This window comes from Mastigoproctus giganteus, chromosome 7 (genome assembly GCF_048544385.1).
Source record: "Mastigoproctus giganteus isolate SK-2022 chromosome 7, ASM4854438v1, whole genome shotgun sequence".
In the NCBI taxonomy this organism is placed as follows: Eukaryota; Metazoa; Arthropoda; class Arachnida; order Uropygi; family Thelyphonidae; genus Mastigoproctus; species Mastigoproctus giganteus.
The window spans coordinates 61040561-61058494 of NC_143581.1; the positions used below are offsets into that span (position 1 = coordinate 61040561).

Below are 17934 nucleotides of genomic sequence, written 5' to 3' on the forward strand. Positions count from 1 at the left end.
GAAAGGTGTGGCCTTCACTGATCGCATGGAATGAGAGTTTCCAAGACGATGAGCGGGATGAGAGGACAGATGTTGAATGTTGTCTCATTCTCATATTGAGTGTACAGGAGTGGATCCCTGGTATGAGGAGTTGCAATCCTTGCAAGATACACTGTAGACTAAGTAATTTAATTGGAATGTGGAAGAGGATTGGACTTCGTGGTTTTTTAGGCAGTATGTAGTTTCGTTGTGGGTTTGGCTGTGATTTTGAATTGTGTGTCTTTGAAAATACTATTTAGTTGTTTGAACCATTGTTCAATTTATGGTAAAGCAATAAAATATTTTTTTATGTTATTATTGTTGATAACAGGAGAGGTATTCCGTAATCTGTTTTTTGCTTGTATCCTTATTTCGTTTATTTTATTTAGCAATATTTTATTGCTTTACCGTATATTGGTATATTGAACAACGGTTCAAACAACTAAATAGCATTTTCAAAGACACGCAATTCAAAATCATAGCCAAACCCACAACAAAACTACATGCTGCCCTAAAAAACCACGAAGTGCAATTGTCTTCTATATTCCAATTAAATGACTTAGTCTCCAATGTATCTTGCAAGGATTGCAACTCTTCATACCAGGGATTCACTCCTGTACACTCAGTATGAGAATGAGACAACATTCAACATCTGTCCTCTTATCCCGCTCATCGTCTTGGGAACTCTCATTCCATGCAATCAGTGAAGGCCACACCTTTGTATTCAATGAAGCAAAAATCCTCAGCATCCAACATGATTACACCAAACTATTAATTTCGGAGACACCTGAAATTAAGACGCCTCCGTAGCCAGGTGGGAAGGAGCAGCAGTGCGTAGCACATGCTTTCTTGATTAGACCGGGGTTTGAGCCCATCACCACCAAATACGGAGGATGTGGAAAGGTCAGGGAATGACCACCGCATATTCCTAGAGCAATATGGCCTTAGTTGCTAATGCTCCTAAAAAAAAACCTGAAATTAAATTACATTAAAATTCAGTCAACGTACGTCTCCCTTATCCCATCTCAGATTCATGGTCTTTCACGTGCATGCACCAGGATTGCAACTAATCTCCATGCTATAAAATTCCCCGGCAGTACCTGCAGTTTCACTTTCCTGTGATCATGACCCTGGTCGAAAAGCCCCGTTCACTTCAGGGAAGTAACAAAATTCTTCAGTCTCTTAATGTTTTAGACGATTCTTAATTTTTTTTGTTTTAATATTAGTTTTTAAAGTATTAAGAGTATGGATTCACTATGTATTTATTTGGTCTCAAATCATTTAAATTGTTTTTAAAATACGGATGTATTGTATTCTCTTACGCAAAGATTGGGGTGGTGATTCGATGTATTTTGCGGTTGTGCTTGGGGTCTATGAGTCTTCAATTCCGGGGTGCATTGGATTTCTGATCTTGTCTATGAGGGAGCGGAATACATGTAATCTATTTGTATAATTATTCAACTACGGAGAGTATCAGCACCTGAAGTGTTCTATAAGACGTCATAGAGGTAAATCTTCCATTTCTAAACAAATTTACTTATGCTGTAGAATGTATTGAGCATTGCTGCTCTGTTAGCTATTAATTAAATAACAAATTGTATAATATCAGTTGTTTTTGAAGATACTGATTTTTTCTTAATGTTTTTTTACAGCCTCAAGATCTCATTACACAAGCAGATGTTAAATTATTTTGTAAGTATTAAGTAGTAATGGAGTGATACTGTGTGATGCTAAAGTCAAGGCCCTCGTGAGGTGAAGGCCTGCTTGTGAGATTGATACTAGTGTCATTCCTCAGTTTCTTGTTTATGCCTTTTATAACAGGCAAATAATTTCTTAATAAAGCATAATTGTATAATTTTCTAGATACTAATGAATATGCCATTAAGTAATCCAAATTAGATATGCTTTTATTTAAATTCAAGATTTAAAATAAAAACAGAAAAAATACTAATTATTTATGAAAATCTGCCCATATTTTAATGTCACTATGCATTACTCTCTCAGGAGTATGCAAAATAAATAAAATATCTTTTCTGTCCTACTCCAGGACAACCACATAAGATCAAAGAAGTTCATTCATGAGAGAGAGAGAGAGAGAGAGAGAGAGAGAGAGAATGAATCCAAGGACATCACCTGCATAAAAATCACCTCATTCAAGCATATGTACTTCTGTCACCTCTGATTTTGAGGCTCTGAGTGCCAAGTGATTTGTGACTAAGCAATTTTCTCTGCTATCACCGAGCAATTTTTCTAGTGCAACTAGTAGTTCTGAAGTTTATTGAAGTCCTTATTTTATAGAAGCTCTTTTCTCAAAAAGCTTTTGAAGAGCACAAAAAGGGAAAGCTACTTTTCTTTATATTTTTCCTTATTAACTGCTGATCCTTACTAATCTTTACTTGGCCACACCAGGCACTGCTCCTGCTTCCCTGTGGTGGAGCTAAAAGAATTCCTTTTAGCACTTGCCAGAAAAGTTAATCTGCCAAGGGCCAAAAGGAGCAAATATGGATCAATGTCCTTCCACATTTAGAGCTAACAAGCTCTTGGCAAGAGACAGTAGAAACTGACCATACCACATCTAAACTCTAGAGGTTTAAATCAAGTTTTTAGCAACAGGTTTTCCTGCATTTCTCATATTGTACTCACTTCCAGATCAGCTTCTAAGTAAATTATCTCCTTCCTTATTCAGAAACACCTGGAGAGTATTGAAGGGATCTCCTAAGATGGTTAAGAGACTGCAGTCAGGAAACCTACTTGCAAAAACAATAAGCCACAGGCATTCTGAAAAACTCTTACAACATACAAACTTTGAAATTCCAGTTCATACAACTAAATACATATACGTGTGTTATATATATCTGGGATCTGTTGAATCACCAAGGAAGAAATAACTCAATAGCTTCAGGAACAAAATGCAATTGAAGTCAAACAAATTTTGATTAAAAAAGATGATAAACTTACACCTATCAGGAATATTATTCGTACTTTTGTACAAATAATATTGATAAAAGCAGGTTAACTATTTTGCTGCATTCATCCCTACATTCCTAATCCCTTGAGATGTTATAAGTGCCAGAAGTGTGACCACTCTCAAATGATAATATGCACAGGAAACCCAGTTTGCCCCAGTTGTGGGTCCTCTGATTACATTCAATGAACAAAATGATTGTTCATTTTTGACCTGCTCCAACTGCAAAGGTGACCACCCTACATATTGCCTATCTGTGAGAGATGGGAAAGGGAGAAAACAAATTGTAAAATATAAGTTTGAAAACAAAGTCAGTTAAGAGGCAAGCAAACTAATCGCACCTAGTATGCCCAAATGTATCAATGCATCTAAGATGATGATTGTAACATTTGTATGCCAGTATTGACATATTTAGGAAGGCAGAAAGAATTCCAGATTTGTAATCATTGATTAACGGTTAACAACAGAACATTATTTCTGAGGGTCACCTTTCAGGTAATATCAGTATGCCAATATTGGCATACTAATGTTGCAGTCCCTTTGAAGATATCAGTCTCCAACTTGGTTTAGGCTCTGGTTGGAGATTGATATCTTGTTAGTTTGATTGTTGTTTTCTCTCAGCAAAAGTCCAATATTGCTAAGCATTCAGACTAGGTGAGTAATGCTGCCCCTCTGGCATTACCAGTGACATTCCCTCTCCTTCCAGTGACTGCTACTACCTCTCATAGTCCAAGTTCAGATTTGACAAAGAATATTCAAGACATATCCATGGATAGAGATGATACACTAGTGTCTCAAAAGATTATCTCTTTTATAACTTGGTGGTTGTGGTGGGTCACATGAAAAGTGATCCTCAGAAATAACATTCTGTTGTTAACTATTAATCAATGATTAGAAATCTGAAATTCTTTCTGCCTTCCTAAATATAGTCAAACTTTTACAAAAATGGTTTCCAAAGTTTATTAATTATTTTTATTTATTTTTTTACAGTTTTCATGTACAAATTGTGCAACTAGACCTGCCAGGTGACCTACCACCATCTTTGCAACTATCTGGCTCTTTACTCAGAGTTGTGTGGTACAGGACTAATGCTGACAGTGCTTATTTATAGTTTTACATTACTTGCGTTTCTTCCTCCCACTAGTTCAGTAAACGTGTACAGTTTACCCTGGCTGTTTTTGAAGGATTTATTATTTTTAAATAGTAAAGACAGGAACATGAAACCTAATATTCTCTCAAGATAGCCACTATACTGCAAATTGCAAGATAAGTAGTTTCAAATTTTGTGCCCTGAAGCGTGCCAGATTTTAAATAAACGCTGAAATAGATCTAAAAATGGACTGTTTGAAATTTTGTGCACTAAATAATCTTTTAAACCGGAAAATGGAAGGGAATAAGAGACTGTTTCTACTTAATTTTAAAGCTTTTTTTTTACAATTTTCAGTTGAATTAATATATATTTTTTGTATATAAAAGGTGTTAAAATTTAATTTTTTATTAAAAAACTCAAAAGTACGTATAATATATAACTATTATCTCTCTACATTGAAAAAAGCTTTCTTCCTAGTGATATTTATTCGAACCAATAGGAGAAGAGAGCAAGGCAATTACATCACTACAAATGCAATTAATTATTGACAGCTGCTTCCATAACGTTCCCCAACCTCGTGCATGTGCTTCGCTGTCTAACATTTGATGTTCCATTTAACGTTTTTTGTATATTAATGAATATTGTACATTTGTAAATATTTTAAATATTCGTATAGTTTATAAATATTTTTGTTAAATATTTCAGTCCTGCTCTTTCGGATGCAACAATATTCCTCATGCATTATGGAACCTGAAGCAAAAGGCCTTTTCCTAAGTGACCAATGTAAAAGCTGGTAAATAATTACATAGTGATATTTATTCCACCTTGAAAATGCCTCGCACTACAAATGCACAGGTAAATGATTACATAGGTCATTTCCTGATTAGATGTCGATCACAGTGACATAGTATTTTTTTTGTCTGGCAGCACTGGGGTCTCCCCCAACTCTGCGTTTTTATTCTGTGTAGAACACAATACTCTGCATAAGGCCAGGGTGTGTGTTAGTGTGGGTTGTGTTGTTCCTCTGGCCACTTAGCCTTGGGGTGGTTGTGGAGAGCCACTAACAACCCCAGTTTCTGTTGCCGTCATGGGGAGGTGGACCAGGACATATTAGGAGAGAAGAAAGCTCTGGCGGGGTGAACCCTGGGGCAGCCTAGGCATATCTAAGGAGATCCCAAAAAAAAGAAGAAAATTTTTATTGGAAAGGTAGATAATGGGAGATAGGAAGAGGGTGAGGATAAAAGGGATAGAGAACAGAGGGAGCAGTGTTGCACTCACCTGATTTAAAAGGGAGGACTGTAAGGGAACCCATGATACAGAATGCCCATCCTGGTCTAGAGGGTGGGAGTTGAAATTGGGTGGTGGGGTGAGCCACCAGGCAAAAGGGGGGAAGGAGACTAAACCACTCCTGGTGGTAGGAATAAAAGAACATAGGGAAAGAGATTCCTATAGTGGGGCATGCTTTTTTGCAGCTCTGTCCCACACTTGGCCTGGGGGGTTACCCTAATGTCCAGTTGTCAGCATCCCACACCATTCCAGCTAAGAAAAGCTAGCATGGTGTCAGCTTGGATGAGGGCCAGCATAGCCATTAGTCTGTCCAGTGAAGAGGCTAAGATAGAACATGCAGTTAATAATAACTTTCATTCACACAATTTTACTTTTTATAGTTTTTTTTCACACTTTCTATTTTCTTTTATAAATTAGATTAGATATCGAGGTGCGTTTCAACAGGTGTGTCTTTTATGTAGAAAAGATTTGCCTTACTCCTTCATATCGCTACATATTACGTAGAAAAGCATGCATGGGGGATGGCGAGCAAAGCGAGCAGGAGCGGAGCCCCCTAGTAGTCCATTAAGAAAAGGTGACATATTGGAATTGTTCAAGCAGAATTCAAAAAAAAAAAAGCCCAAAACAGTTTTCAGAAATTAAAAAGGAAGTTGAGCACCTGTCAGGTGGCTCGCCACCACTGCTGGGTTAATGTAATGGAAAGACAGAGACAAGTTCCAGACAGTCTAAATCTGGTACTGCATCCAATTCTTGTGATTTAGTCCATTTAGTAGCACGTTAAATGTTAAGTGCACTTAGTAGCACAATGTCAATGACTAGAACATTAATCATTGACATTAATGATTAATGTCATCATTAAATGTTGAAGCACATTAAATGTCAAGGTCTTCCTTAGGGTATCGCTGACATTTAATGTTAAGGATAGCCTTCTATCCATTCCTTTACATACCTAGTGACATGAGACGTTGCCTTGTTACGTAAGTTGATTATGCTAGAAGCAAACATTTCAACTCACTTTTTTCAAATTTTCTACCATAGTTTATTTTGAAAAACAATTTTTGTAATGCTGACTGGACTTGATTGTATCCTGGAACATGAATCAATTTTTATTACTCCCTCCACATTGCAGGCCCTGATTACCATTTACTTGACTCTCGGTTATTGTTCAGTGGTTGCATAAGGGGATGATGATTGGTGCCTTCACTCAGCAGACCAATTCTTGAGCTCAGGGCCAAAATCACGAATCCAGGATTTATCAATTGTAAACATTCTCTATAAAAAATTATTTCCTTCATTTTAATAACATGTGAGAAGTGCTATGCAGTGTTGCATTTTTAGTTTGCTTTCTCACAATGTAAAAGGACTTCTTGATTGAGAACAATGTGTAATACTTACAGAATTACTTTAACTCTGACAAGACAGTACTAACTAAAATTCAATGCCGACCGGGCTGGCCGGGTTGGTAAAATGCCTGTCTGGCATCCCAAAGGTCGCGGGTTCGATTCCTGCCTCGGGCTTGGATCAAAGTACTGCAAAAACCTTGGGAGGTGCATTATGGCCACAGAACCCTATGCGCCAACAACTACCAAAAAAAAAAAAAAAAAAAACCTTAAATTCAAGGTCACTGTACCATAAATTTTTTGCAACAGTTCAAAAATTTCAGTAATATTGCAACTGCATAAAAGTAAAATTTTGATAAATAACCTTTGATCTTCATACATTACTTGGAGATCAGTTTCCATCACCTGTTTCAAATGCAGTTATCTTTGTAACCTCTTAACAAAAGAAGACAAAACTATACAGCTGGCTTCAAAAACTAGGCAGAAACTGATGCAGCTAGTGAGGTTTACATACCATCACATAAAACAATGCAAGCACACTGTCTGCATTACTTTTGAGATCTCTTCATAAGTTACTAAGAAACATGAGGATAATGGGTATTGTTCTGGAAAGAGTAGTTTGTGTTGGTATGCAGTATATTATTTTGCATTTTTGTATTTTCCATTCTTATTTGAATGTTTTAATTTACTAAGTGGAAAATAATATTTATGATTAAAGAGTTTTCTGAAAATCTTCTGGTTCTTGAAATTTCTAAGTTGGCAAGTATTAGTTAACAAATAATTCTTAGTGCTAATTTTGATATTTCTTTGTTTAACTTTTAATTTCTTTACTATTAGGCAAACATGCCTCTAGCTTACGTATGGTTAAGGGAAGGTCAATAGCAGAAGAGTACAGTTCAAAGACAGCTAAAGTACAAGATATTGGTAAGATGTTTAATAATATGTGATTTTCAGTTTCAAAAGAAACCTCATAGTTCTGTTATAAGCTTAGTTTTTTTTTATTTTTTCTGTATCAGTAAAATAAACAAAATACTTGTAGATTCTGTCCTTTTGAAAAATATTTAGACAAGGCTAAAAACACAAACGTGGGTTAATACCATAAGCTTCCAATTTAACTGCTTTGTAAGCATATATTGACAGTAAACCACTACATACTCCTTAACCCATCAATATGTGTGGCTAAATGACATTCTATTGTTCTTTCTTTTTAGTTATTAAAACCCTCATTCAAAATCCTAAACAACTAGCAGCTTCTAGTTAAGGCTAGTAGCAAATGGACAGAGAAAGAACATTGGTCTCCATCGTATGTATTATTGTATCAGAATTGGGAAATGTATCAAGGAAGGCGTGATCCGTGATTCTGATGTCAGTGATTTGATTTAAAGTTCAAATCCTTCAGATTGGGAATGACTTCATAATACAAATCATTTACTTTTCATTAATTCTACCAGAAATGATTTTTGTTTTTATACTGTATATTCATTGGTGGGTTCTCTGAGAAGTTCTTTTATATTGACTAAGAAGTTACAATCTCTTGTTGTTTTTGTATCTGGGCTGACCTGAACATAGCATCTATTTTTCAACATAATCACCAGAAAAAATAAATAATTAATACATAACTTGATACGGAAGTTATATAAAGGGACTTCGTAGATAACACTCGTTACTGAAACGCGACACAGCATATCCGGAATTCGATAGCATTAGCTTTGTATAGTATAGTGCATAATATAATATTGTCAATTATTCAGTAAATCTATTAATCTTGATAAACTTCATTGTCAATTAAATTGTATTTTTAACTCTATAAATATATATAACGACTTAATCGTAACAAATAATTAATACATAACTAGAGTGCTACACGTGATACGGAAGTTGTATAAAGGGAACACTAGATACCGAAAAAAAAAAAAAAAAAAAAACAATATATATATATATATAATATAACTTAAGGATTTAATTTTTGTTTTAATTTTATTGAATTAAATTGGAATCATGACTCTAACCAGAGCAGCAAAGCAAAAGGCTCAAGCTAATGGGAGTGCTGTGGTTCAGGGGAGAACTGAGGGGGCCAGTTGCCCTCTGAATCACAGTCTATTAAAATGCACTGTTTGCTTGATGTTTGCGGAGCAGTTGGGTACGGGACATGATACTGCCAAGGGGGATGTCTTTGTGTGTGCACGATGTAAGGAGTGCAAGGAAATCAGGCGACAACTCAGCGTTGTTATGGGCCTTTATGAGAGCTTGAAGGACAGGGTGGATGCCCTCGAAGGAAATAAATTGAGGGGCCCATCAAGCTCTCAGCTGCCCACATCAACGCCAGAGCTTGCACTTGGTCATCAGGCAACACAGAAGCAGCCCCCTAGGCAGAATGCGCTGGTCCCACAGGAACTAGTAGTTGTTGGTGACTCTATTGTCAGGGAAACGGGGAACATGCTTTGTAAAAAGGATAGGTGGAATAGGACCAGGGTATGTCTGCCAGGGGCAAAGGTTGATGACGTTGTAGAGCGGATATCATCTTTTAAGGGCACAAAAGGTGATATAGTTGTACACGTTGGCACGAATGATATTAAGAGTAGGAGACCGGCGGAATTACTTAGCAAGTACAGGTCACTGCTGAAAAAAAGCCGTGAATTAGGGTTGAACTTGAAAGTGTCTGCAATTCTGCCCAGACACGATAGGAGGGAGTATATGATGAGAGCCTTGTCGATCAATTCGGCCCTGGAGGGATTGTGCAAGGCTCAAGGGGTAGAATTTTTTTCAGCCTGGACTGTACTTGTTAACAGGAGAGATTGCTTCTACAGGGATGGGATACACTTAAATAGAAAGGGTGCAAGAATTTTTGCTGATGCTGTCGAGGCAGTGTTAGGTGGGTCGGAAAACTGCTAGTTGGGGGGGATACAAGGACTAATAGATTAACAGTAGCCACTGGCAGAGGTGGAAGTGATTCTTGCACTGCTTCTATTGATATGAGCAGAAGTCTGAAAAACAAGATGCAGGATATTTCAGAGACTGCTGGTAGTCATTGCGGTACAAGTAAACACATGGGTTGCGTTAGGGTAGCAAAGAATAGAAACAGGTGCATGTATACCTGCGTGTACACCAATGCTAGGAGTTTGGTAAATAAATTTGATGAATTTGAGGTATTGCTCAAAACATCAAAGGCAGATATTGTTGGGATATCAGAGACGTGGTGTCACACAGATATAAGTAATGCAGAACTGGAATTTGGGGAATACAATGTGTATAGAAAGGATAGACAGGACAGGAGGGGAGGAGGGGTTATGCTATTAATTAAGAAACACATAAAGTCCAAGGAAGTGAAGCCAGTTGACATCGATGGACAGGGCAGTGCCGAATCAGTTTGGTGTGACATAAGCATAGGGAAATCAAAATTGAGAGTAGGAGTGTGCTATAGGCCTAATGACTCTGATGAGTATAATAAGATATTGTACAGGGAAATAGAGTGGGCCAGTAAATCAGAGAGTCTTATAATGGGGGATTTTAATTTCCCAGATATTGACTGGAATTTGTGGGTTGGTCACTCGCACACTAGCAAGGCTTTTGTGGATTTATTGGATGATTGTTTTCTACATCAGCATGTTCGTGAGGCAACAAGAGGGAGCAATACTCTTGATCTGATTATCAGTAGTGACTCTTCGTGCATTAAGAACCTGCAGATAAATGAACCACTAGGTGGCAGTGATCACAGTGTGTTGAAGTGGGATTTACTCAAGGAGGTAACTACCATCAGAGGTAAAGGGAAGGGTTTTTGTTTTCGTAAAGGCGACTATGATGGTCTGAGACAGTATTTAAATTCTGTACAGTGGGACCAACTGATGATGTTACCAACAGCAAACTCTAAATGGGAAGCATTCAAGGAACTAATCTTGGAGGCTACCAGGCTTTACATACCAACTAAGAAATATTGTTCAAGGTTTAGGCCTAAATGGTTGTCAGATGAACTAATGAGACATGTGGCAGAGAAGAAAAATGCATGGGATACATATAAATTAATGGGTGACATGGAAGCCTATGATAGATATAAGTTGGTCTGTAACCAAGTCACAAAGGAGATTAGGCAGGCAAAGGCAGACTACGAAAAATCCTTGGCAAAGGATGCAAAGAAAAACAGAAAAGAGTTCTTTACATACTTGAACTCGAGAAGGAAAGGGATGAATCAGATTGGTCCACTGGATATTGATGGTTCAACAGTTGAGGATCCTGCTCAGGTGGCTAACAATCTAAACGAGTATTTTGCATCTACATTCACGCATGAGGAGTTATTCAGGAAGGAGAATGATGTAGGTAAAGTAAACATTGGCAGTGAGCTGGATGATTTTGTAATAACTGAGAGGAAAGTGGAGGAGAGATTGTTGAGGATAAACATAAAAAAGGCACCTGGGGTGGATGGGATCTATCCAGTTATATTAAAGGAGGCAGCAAAGGAAGTATGCAAACCCCTAGCCATAATTATGAGAGCTTCTTTGGACTCAGGGGAGGTACCCATAGACTGGAGATGTGCAAATGTAACCCCAATTCACAAAGGAGGATCAAAGGCTGACACAAGTAATTATAGACCTGTTAGTTTAACTTCTGTTCCAGGTAAATTAATGGAGGCACTGGTTAAAGAAGCACTGCAGGATCATCTAGACAAGAATTCAGTTATAGCTCAGACGCAGCATGGTTTTGTTAAGGGCAGGTCTTGCCTGACCAATTTGATTGGATACTATGATGTAGTCACAAAAGAACTGGATGCAGGGAATAACTTTGATATTATATATTTGGATCTTAGAAAGGCTTTTGATACTGTTGCACATGGAAGACTGCTGCACAAATTGGAGCAGTGTGGCATTGGAGGCAAATTGCTACTATGGATAAGGGGATGGTTGAGTGGCAGAAGACAGAGAGTGGTAATCAATGGACACTGCTCAACGTGGACTAATGTTATTAGTGGAGTTCCTCAAGGTTCAGTGTTGGGTCCGTTGTTGTTTTCGGTGTTTATGAATGATATTGATGATGGGATATCAAGTTTAATGTCCAAGTTTGCAGATGATACAAAGGTTGGCAGGGTCGTTAAGGACACTACTGACGCTATGCTGCTGCAACAGGATCTGGAAAGGTTGAACAGATGGGCTGAGAGGTGGCAAATGAAGTTTAACATTGACAAATGTAAAGTACTACATATGGGAAACAGTAACCCCAGAGCAACGTATCAACTCTGCGGTACTGCACTGACAGTGGTGGAGAATGAAAAGGACCTGGGGGTAATTGTGCAGGGAGATATGAAGTTCTCTGAGCAGTGCAGACGAGCTGCAAGAGTAGCTCATGGTGTCTTGTCAATGATATACAGGAATTTTTCTAGCAGGGATAAGGAGGTGATTATTCCCTTGTATAAGGCAATGGTTAGGCCACATCTTGAGTACTGTATACAGGTCTGGAGGCCTCATTTCAAGAAGGATGTAGAGCTGCTGGAACGGGTACAGAGAAGGGCAACAAGATTAGTAAATGGAACAAAGGGTTGCTCTTACGAAGAAAGGCTTAAGTTTTGCAAATTACAGAGTCTGGAGACTAGGCACCGGCGAGGTGATCTGATAGAGGTGTATAAGGCCTTGAATGGTTTGAGCATGCTCAATGCCAATGGGATTCTTCATCTTTCTCAGAATAATCACCTCAGAGGGCATAAATTCAAATTGAGGAAGGACGGATGTCGGATAGATGTGCGGAAATTTGCCTTTGGCCAGCGGGTGGTTGGTTGGTGGAACCGACTTCCATCACTTGTTGTTGAAGTTGATAGCCTAAACAAATTTAAAGCTCAACTGGACAGGTATTTCGAACGAACGGAGGGGTGAAATGGGAGTGGGTTTTTTTTTTTTTTTTTTTTTTGGCTGATGCTGAATAAGCTTGCTTTCTTGCATCGTATGCCTCTACTAATGCTAAATGCTAATGCTAAAAATATTTATATACTTGTCCCATTTTTATTAAGTTCCGGAAGCTTGCTGCATAAATGGACATCGGCTGCTGTCGTGACCATTGATATATATCATTTTCATCCTTTGCACTAGAAATGGAATTGTGGACCACCACTTTCAGTACAAAGCCAAATGTTTATGAATGTAATTGAAGCATTGCAGTTCACTTCCAACAAAGAAGTTTAAGACTGATCAGGAAGGTAAGAATGATTAGAAAGATAATGGTGACTGTTTTGGAACTATCATGCTATTCTTTTGCATTTCGAAAAAGCTGGAGAACTGTGAATACTGCATTACATTGTGTTGTACTCTTTTGAAAATATGACAGCTCACAGAAAACAGCCTGGTCTATTTGAGATGTGGAGTACTGCTGCATGGCAGCATAACACCCTATAGCACATGCAATCCCAAGTGAACATTAATGATTTGGGACAGAAACTTCTTGATCATCCTTTTTATGGTCTTGACCTCACCTGTAGTGAATTCCATGTGTTTTAGTGGCAAAAATATTTGCCACTAAACAGCAGTTTAGTGGCAAATATTTTTTGATGATGTACCTCACTGTTTACAGCAATGATTGTCCTTTTATGTAATAGGTTCCCACAATTTGATTAAATGGGACATGTGCACAACTTCCCTTTTGATTAGTGTGAACCCTTTTGATTTCAATTTTTATTCTAAAAAAGTGTAAGAATTTATTGTCATACCCATTAAAAACCAGGTAATTTCCATGTACATTGGTTTATGAAAAGAGAGTTACAAATTAAAAATATGCACTTGTGCAATTAGTGTATACAAAATCATTTAAGTTTCTAACATAGTGCTAAATAACATACTGTCATAACAAATTGCTAAATATTGTGCCTATTATATATAAATATATATACAGTAAAATCTTATTAATACAAACTCGATTTATACAAAGTACTCGTTTATATGAAGCACATACCATTCCTCTGTGAAAGGATAGGCTTTTCTATGTAAATATATTCGTTTATTACAAAATTCGGTTAATATGTATTACAAAGTTCTTTTTCACCCCATGAGAAATAAATATTGTAATTTTGAATGTTTAATACAAATCTTGGCAGAGCGATCCGATTATTGCCCTTGTCCACCTGGCTCCCTACTTCCCGAAGGATGACACTGACTTGTTAGAAATTAGTTTTGTGTAAACAAAAGCAGTTTATGGTAGCTACAATGTCAAGTGCACTCTGAAAAACATCTTTCTGAAGGATGAGTTGTTAAATTAACAAAAGAATAAAACGTTTTTCTAAGTTGTTTACATGCACTCCCTCGCTCTCCACGGGCATAAGGTCAGCTGCAATTGTTACACCAGTTGAAAGAGTCTTTTGCTATCATATACAGCAATCGATTTTTTGTGCCATTTTATCTGAGCTGATGTCTTTTTTGGAAATTGTGTCTTTAAATTAATTTAAAATTTGTTTATATTAAATCTTATCTAGCAGTGTTATGGTGACAAAACGTAGACAGACAGAATTAAGCCTGGAAATTAAACTAAAAATTATACAAGAGGCTGATAGGATGGAAAGAAGCAAAATGGACATTGCAAAGGAATACAACATCCTTTTACCTACTTTATCTACAATACTGAAAAACCAAAGACTTGAAGAAGTGCGTGACACTGGAGCAGCGATGAAAAACAGTGAACGAATTTGTGATGTAAATCACAAGGAGCTTGAAACAAAACTTTTCGAGCGGTACTGACAAATGCATGCATCTAATTTGCCAATATTAGGTCTGATTTTGCAAGAAAAGGCAAATTATCTAGCCCAGCAACATGGGATTAGCAACTTCAAATGCAGCAGTGGCTGGCTCCAAAGATTTAAAGACAAGAATAACTTGGTTTTGCGAAACTTTTGCGGTGAGTCTGGATTAGTCGACAAAGAAAAGCTACAGACTGGTTGTGTTCTGTACGGTCCATCCTTGAAAAATATGAGGCAAAGGATATTTTTAACCTTGACGAGACAGGTTTATTTTATAATTTTCTGCCAAACAAAACATTTGCTGTTTGAGGAGAATCTTGTCATGGTGGAAAATTAAGTAAACAAAGACTCACTGTTCTGTTATGCTGCAATTCAGATGGCAGTACAAAACTACTCCTACTTGTGATTGGTAAGTTTTCGAAGCCAAGGTGTTTTAAAGCAGTTAACCAACTTTCCTGTGATTATGAGGCCAATAGAAGTGCTTCAAAATTTTTCAGGCTTGGTTATCAAAATTGGACAGAAGAATGGCTTCAGAAAAAAGGAACATTTTGATGATTCTAGACCATTGTACAGTACATTCTACTGAGACATTTAAGTTGACAAATATACGGCTGTTGTTTTTACCCCCCAATATCACCATTTTAATGCAACTACTGGATCAAGGCATTATTTATAACCTCAAGAGAGCATATAGAGCCCACCTGATAAGGTACTTGATCTGCAACATAGGAGGAGGGAACAATTTGCAGCCAAATTGGAATGTCTTGGATGCTATCTGTAATCTTATTATTGCTTGGGGGGAAAGTATTACATCAAGTGTAATAAGCAACTGCTTCAGAAAGAGTGGCTTTAGAAAGAACATCATTGAAAAACATGGTCCAGCAGATGAATGTGATAGCAACAGTGAGGAATGGAGGAATTTGAAAGAGCATATGGATTTTGTTGGCAAATTTGAAGAGTTTGTGAAGATGGATGATGAAGTTGCTACCACTGCAATGCCAACACCAGAAGAGCTGCTGGGTACCAAACAAAATGATGATGTTTTTGTTACCAGTGACAGCGAAAATGAAGCGCGCGTGCACACACACACACACACACACACACACACACACACACACACACACACACACACACACACACACACACACACACACACACACCCATCTAAAAAAGATGCCCAAAATGCATCGAACATAATAGAGAATGTGTTGCCTGCAGTAACATTGATAAAGAAACAACTATTGCATTTGATAACGTCTGTGCTGTAGTTAAAAATGCATATAGGACAAAAACTGTGGAAACAATGTTGGATTCTTTCTTTAAATTAGATTAATTTATTAAAAGTTAATGGTTTGTATGTCTCCTTTTATATTAAGATTGTAATTCTTTTTACTGTGATACTAAAATATTGTATATATCAAAATATATACCATACAATATTTTCATTTCTGTTAATATTGCTTTTATCTTAGTTTATCTTACAAATAAAATAAAATCTTTAAAAAATGTTATTCCTATTACTGTATTGTTAGACAAGGCTTTTGTTGTTATTATTTTATTTTATTAATTTATTTTTGATATTATTGTTATTAATGATTATTATTAGATATACAGTATGTACCAAAAAAAAAAAGGTAAAATTTTGACACTTTTGGGGAACCTCGTTACTACAAGCCTCATTATTACAAAACGTGAAAATTTAGGTCCCTTGAGCTTTGTATTAACGAGATTCCACTGTACCTATTGTACATATTTCTAGCAAAGATTCTTAAATTCTCTATTTCATTCATTAACACATAGGAGATTTTTTTTTATAATAGCTATTTCTGTCAGCTAATGCTTTAGGATATGACAATAATTCACAAGTAATGAGAGTTGAAAGATCAAAGTCATGTAGTATTACAAGCATAAATGTGTATATGCTTGGTAGTAAATGTTGCAGTGGTGTGGTGGTGGGTTTTATGACCTAGGTCATCAATGGTACCAAAGTTTCTGGAATCTATATACATCCTAAAATCAATTCTGAAGTCGGTGTTACACAGATTAGCATTAGTAGAGGCATATGATGCAAGAAAGCAAGCTTGTCCAGCATCAGAAAAAAAAAAAAAAAAAAAACTTCCCATTCACTCCAAAAGTTTGTCAAGTTCTTCCTTGAATTTATTTAAGCTATCAATTTCCACAACTACAGATGGAAGTTTGTTCCAGCAATCAACTACCCACTGGCTAAAAACAAATTTCCACACATCTATTCTACAACTGTTTTTCCTCACATTCAGTTTATGCCCCCTAAGGTTTGTAATCTGAGCAAGAGGAAGTCTCCAGACACTGCAGTTTGCAGAACTTAAGCCTTTCTTTGTAAGAGCACCCCTTTCTTCCGCTCACCGATTTTGTTGCCCTTCTCTAGCAATACTATTCTAGCAATTCTACATCCTTCCTAAAATGAGGCCTCCAGAATTGTAGGCAGTACACAAGGTTTGGCCTGACCATTGCCTTATACAAGGGGATCATCTCCTTGTCCCTGCTAGCAAAATCCCTGTATATTATTGACAAGACCTCATGACCTGCTCTGGCAGCCTGCTGCACTGCTCAGAAAACGTCATATCTGACTGCACAGTTACCCCAGATCTTTTTCATTCTCCATTAACCTGAGTGTATTATCCACAGTTAGTACATTTCTGAGGGTTTACTGCTGCCCATATGTAGTAATTTGCATTTGTCAGTGTTAAACTTCAGTTGCCACCTCTCAGCCCATCTGCTTAACTTTTCTAGATCCTGTTGCAGTAGCATACTGTCATTAACAACCCTGTCAGCCTTTGGGTCATCATCAAACTTCGACATTAAGCCTGATATGCCTTCATCCATATCATTGATAAATATACAAAACAACAATAGGTCCAACACCGAACTCTGGGGGAATCCACTAATAACATTAGTCCATGAAGAGCAGAGTCCATTAATTACCACTCTGTCTTCTCCCACTTAACCATCCTTTTATCCATTGTAGCAACTTGCCCTTAATGCACACTGCTCCAATTTGTACAGAAGTCTTCCATGTGCAACAATATCAAAAGCTTTCCTGAAATCCAAGTATATATCAAATTATTTTTTGCATCCAGTTCCTTTGTAACCACATCATAGTATCCAATCAAATTGGTTAGACAAGACTTCCTTAACTCCCTTAAGGAAGTTTTTAACTTCCTTAACAAACCCATGCTGTGTCTGAATTATTACTGCAGTCTTGTGTATATGATTCTGCAATGCTTCTTTAACCAGTGACTCCATTATTTTTCACAGAACAGAAGTTAAACTAATGGGTCTGTAATTACTTGTGTCATCCTTTGATCCTCCTTTGTAAACTGGGGATACATTTGCACATATCAAGTCTGTGGGAACCTCCCGAGTCCAAGGATGCTCTCATAATTATAGCTAAGGGTTTGTTCACACTCTTTGCCGCCACCTTAAATATAACAGGATAGATTCGTTCATGTGCCTTTCTTATGTTTAACTTCAAAAATTTCTACTCCACAATGCT

General features: G+C 37.2%; 1 protein-coding gene across 2 annotated transcripts in view; it reads left to right on the plus strand.

The window, feature by feature from the left end:
- APP-BP1 (Nedd8-activating enzyme E1 regulatory subunit APP-BP1) overlaps nucleotides 1-17934 on the plus strand; it is a 237617-nt gene that overhangs the window by 191293 nt on the left and 28390 nt on the right. For both annotated transcript variants that reach the window (XM_090376930.1, XM_090376931.1), the window contains 2 exons: nucleotides 1671-1710; nucleotides 7538-7624. In XM_090376930.1, coding sequence (XP_090233056.1) covers nucleotides 1671-1710; nucleotides 7538-7624 — 127 coding nt within the window. The remainder of the gene's footprint in view (nucleotides 1-1670; nucleotides 1711-7537; nucleotides 7625-17934) is intronic.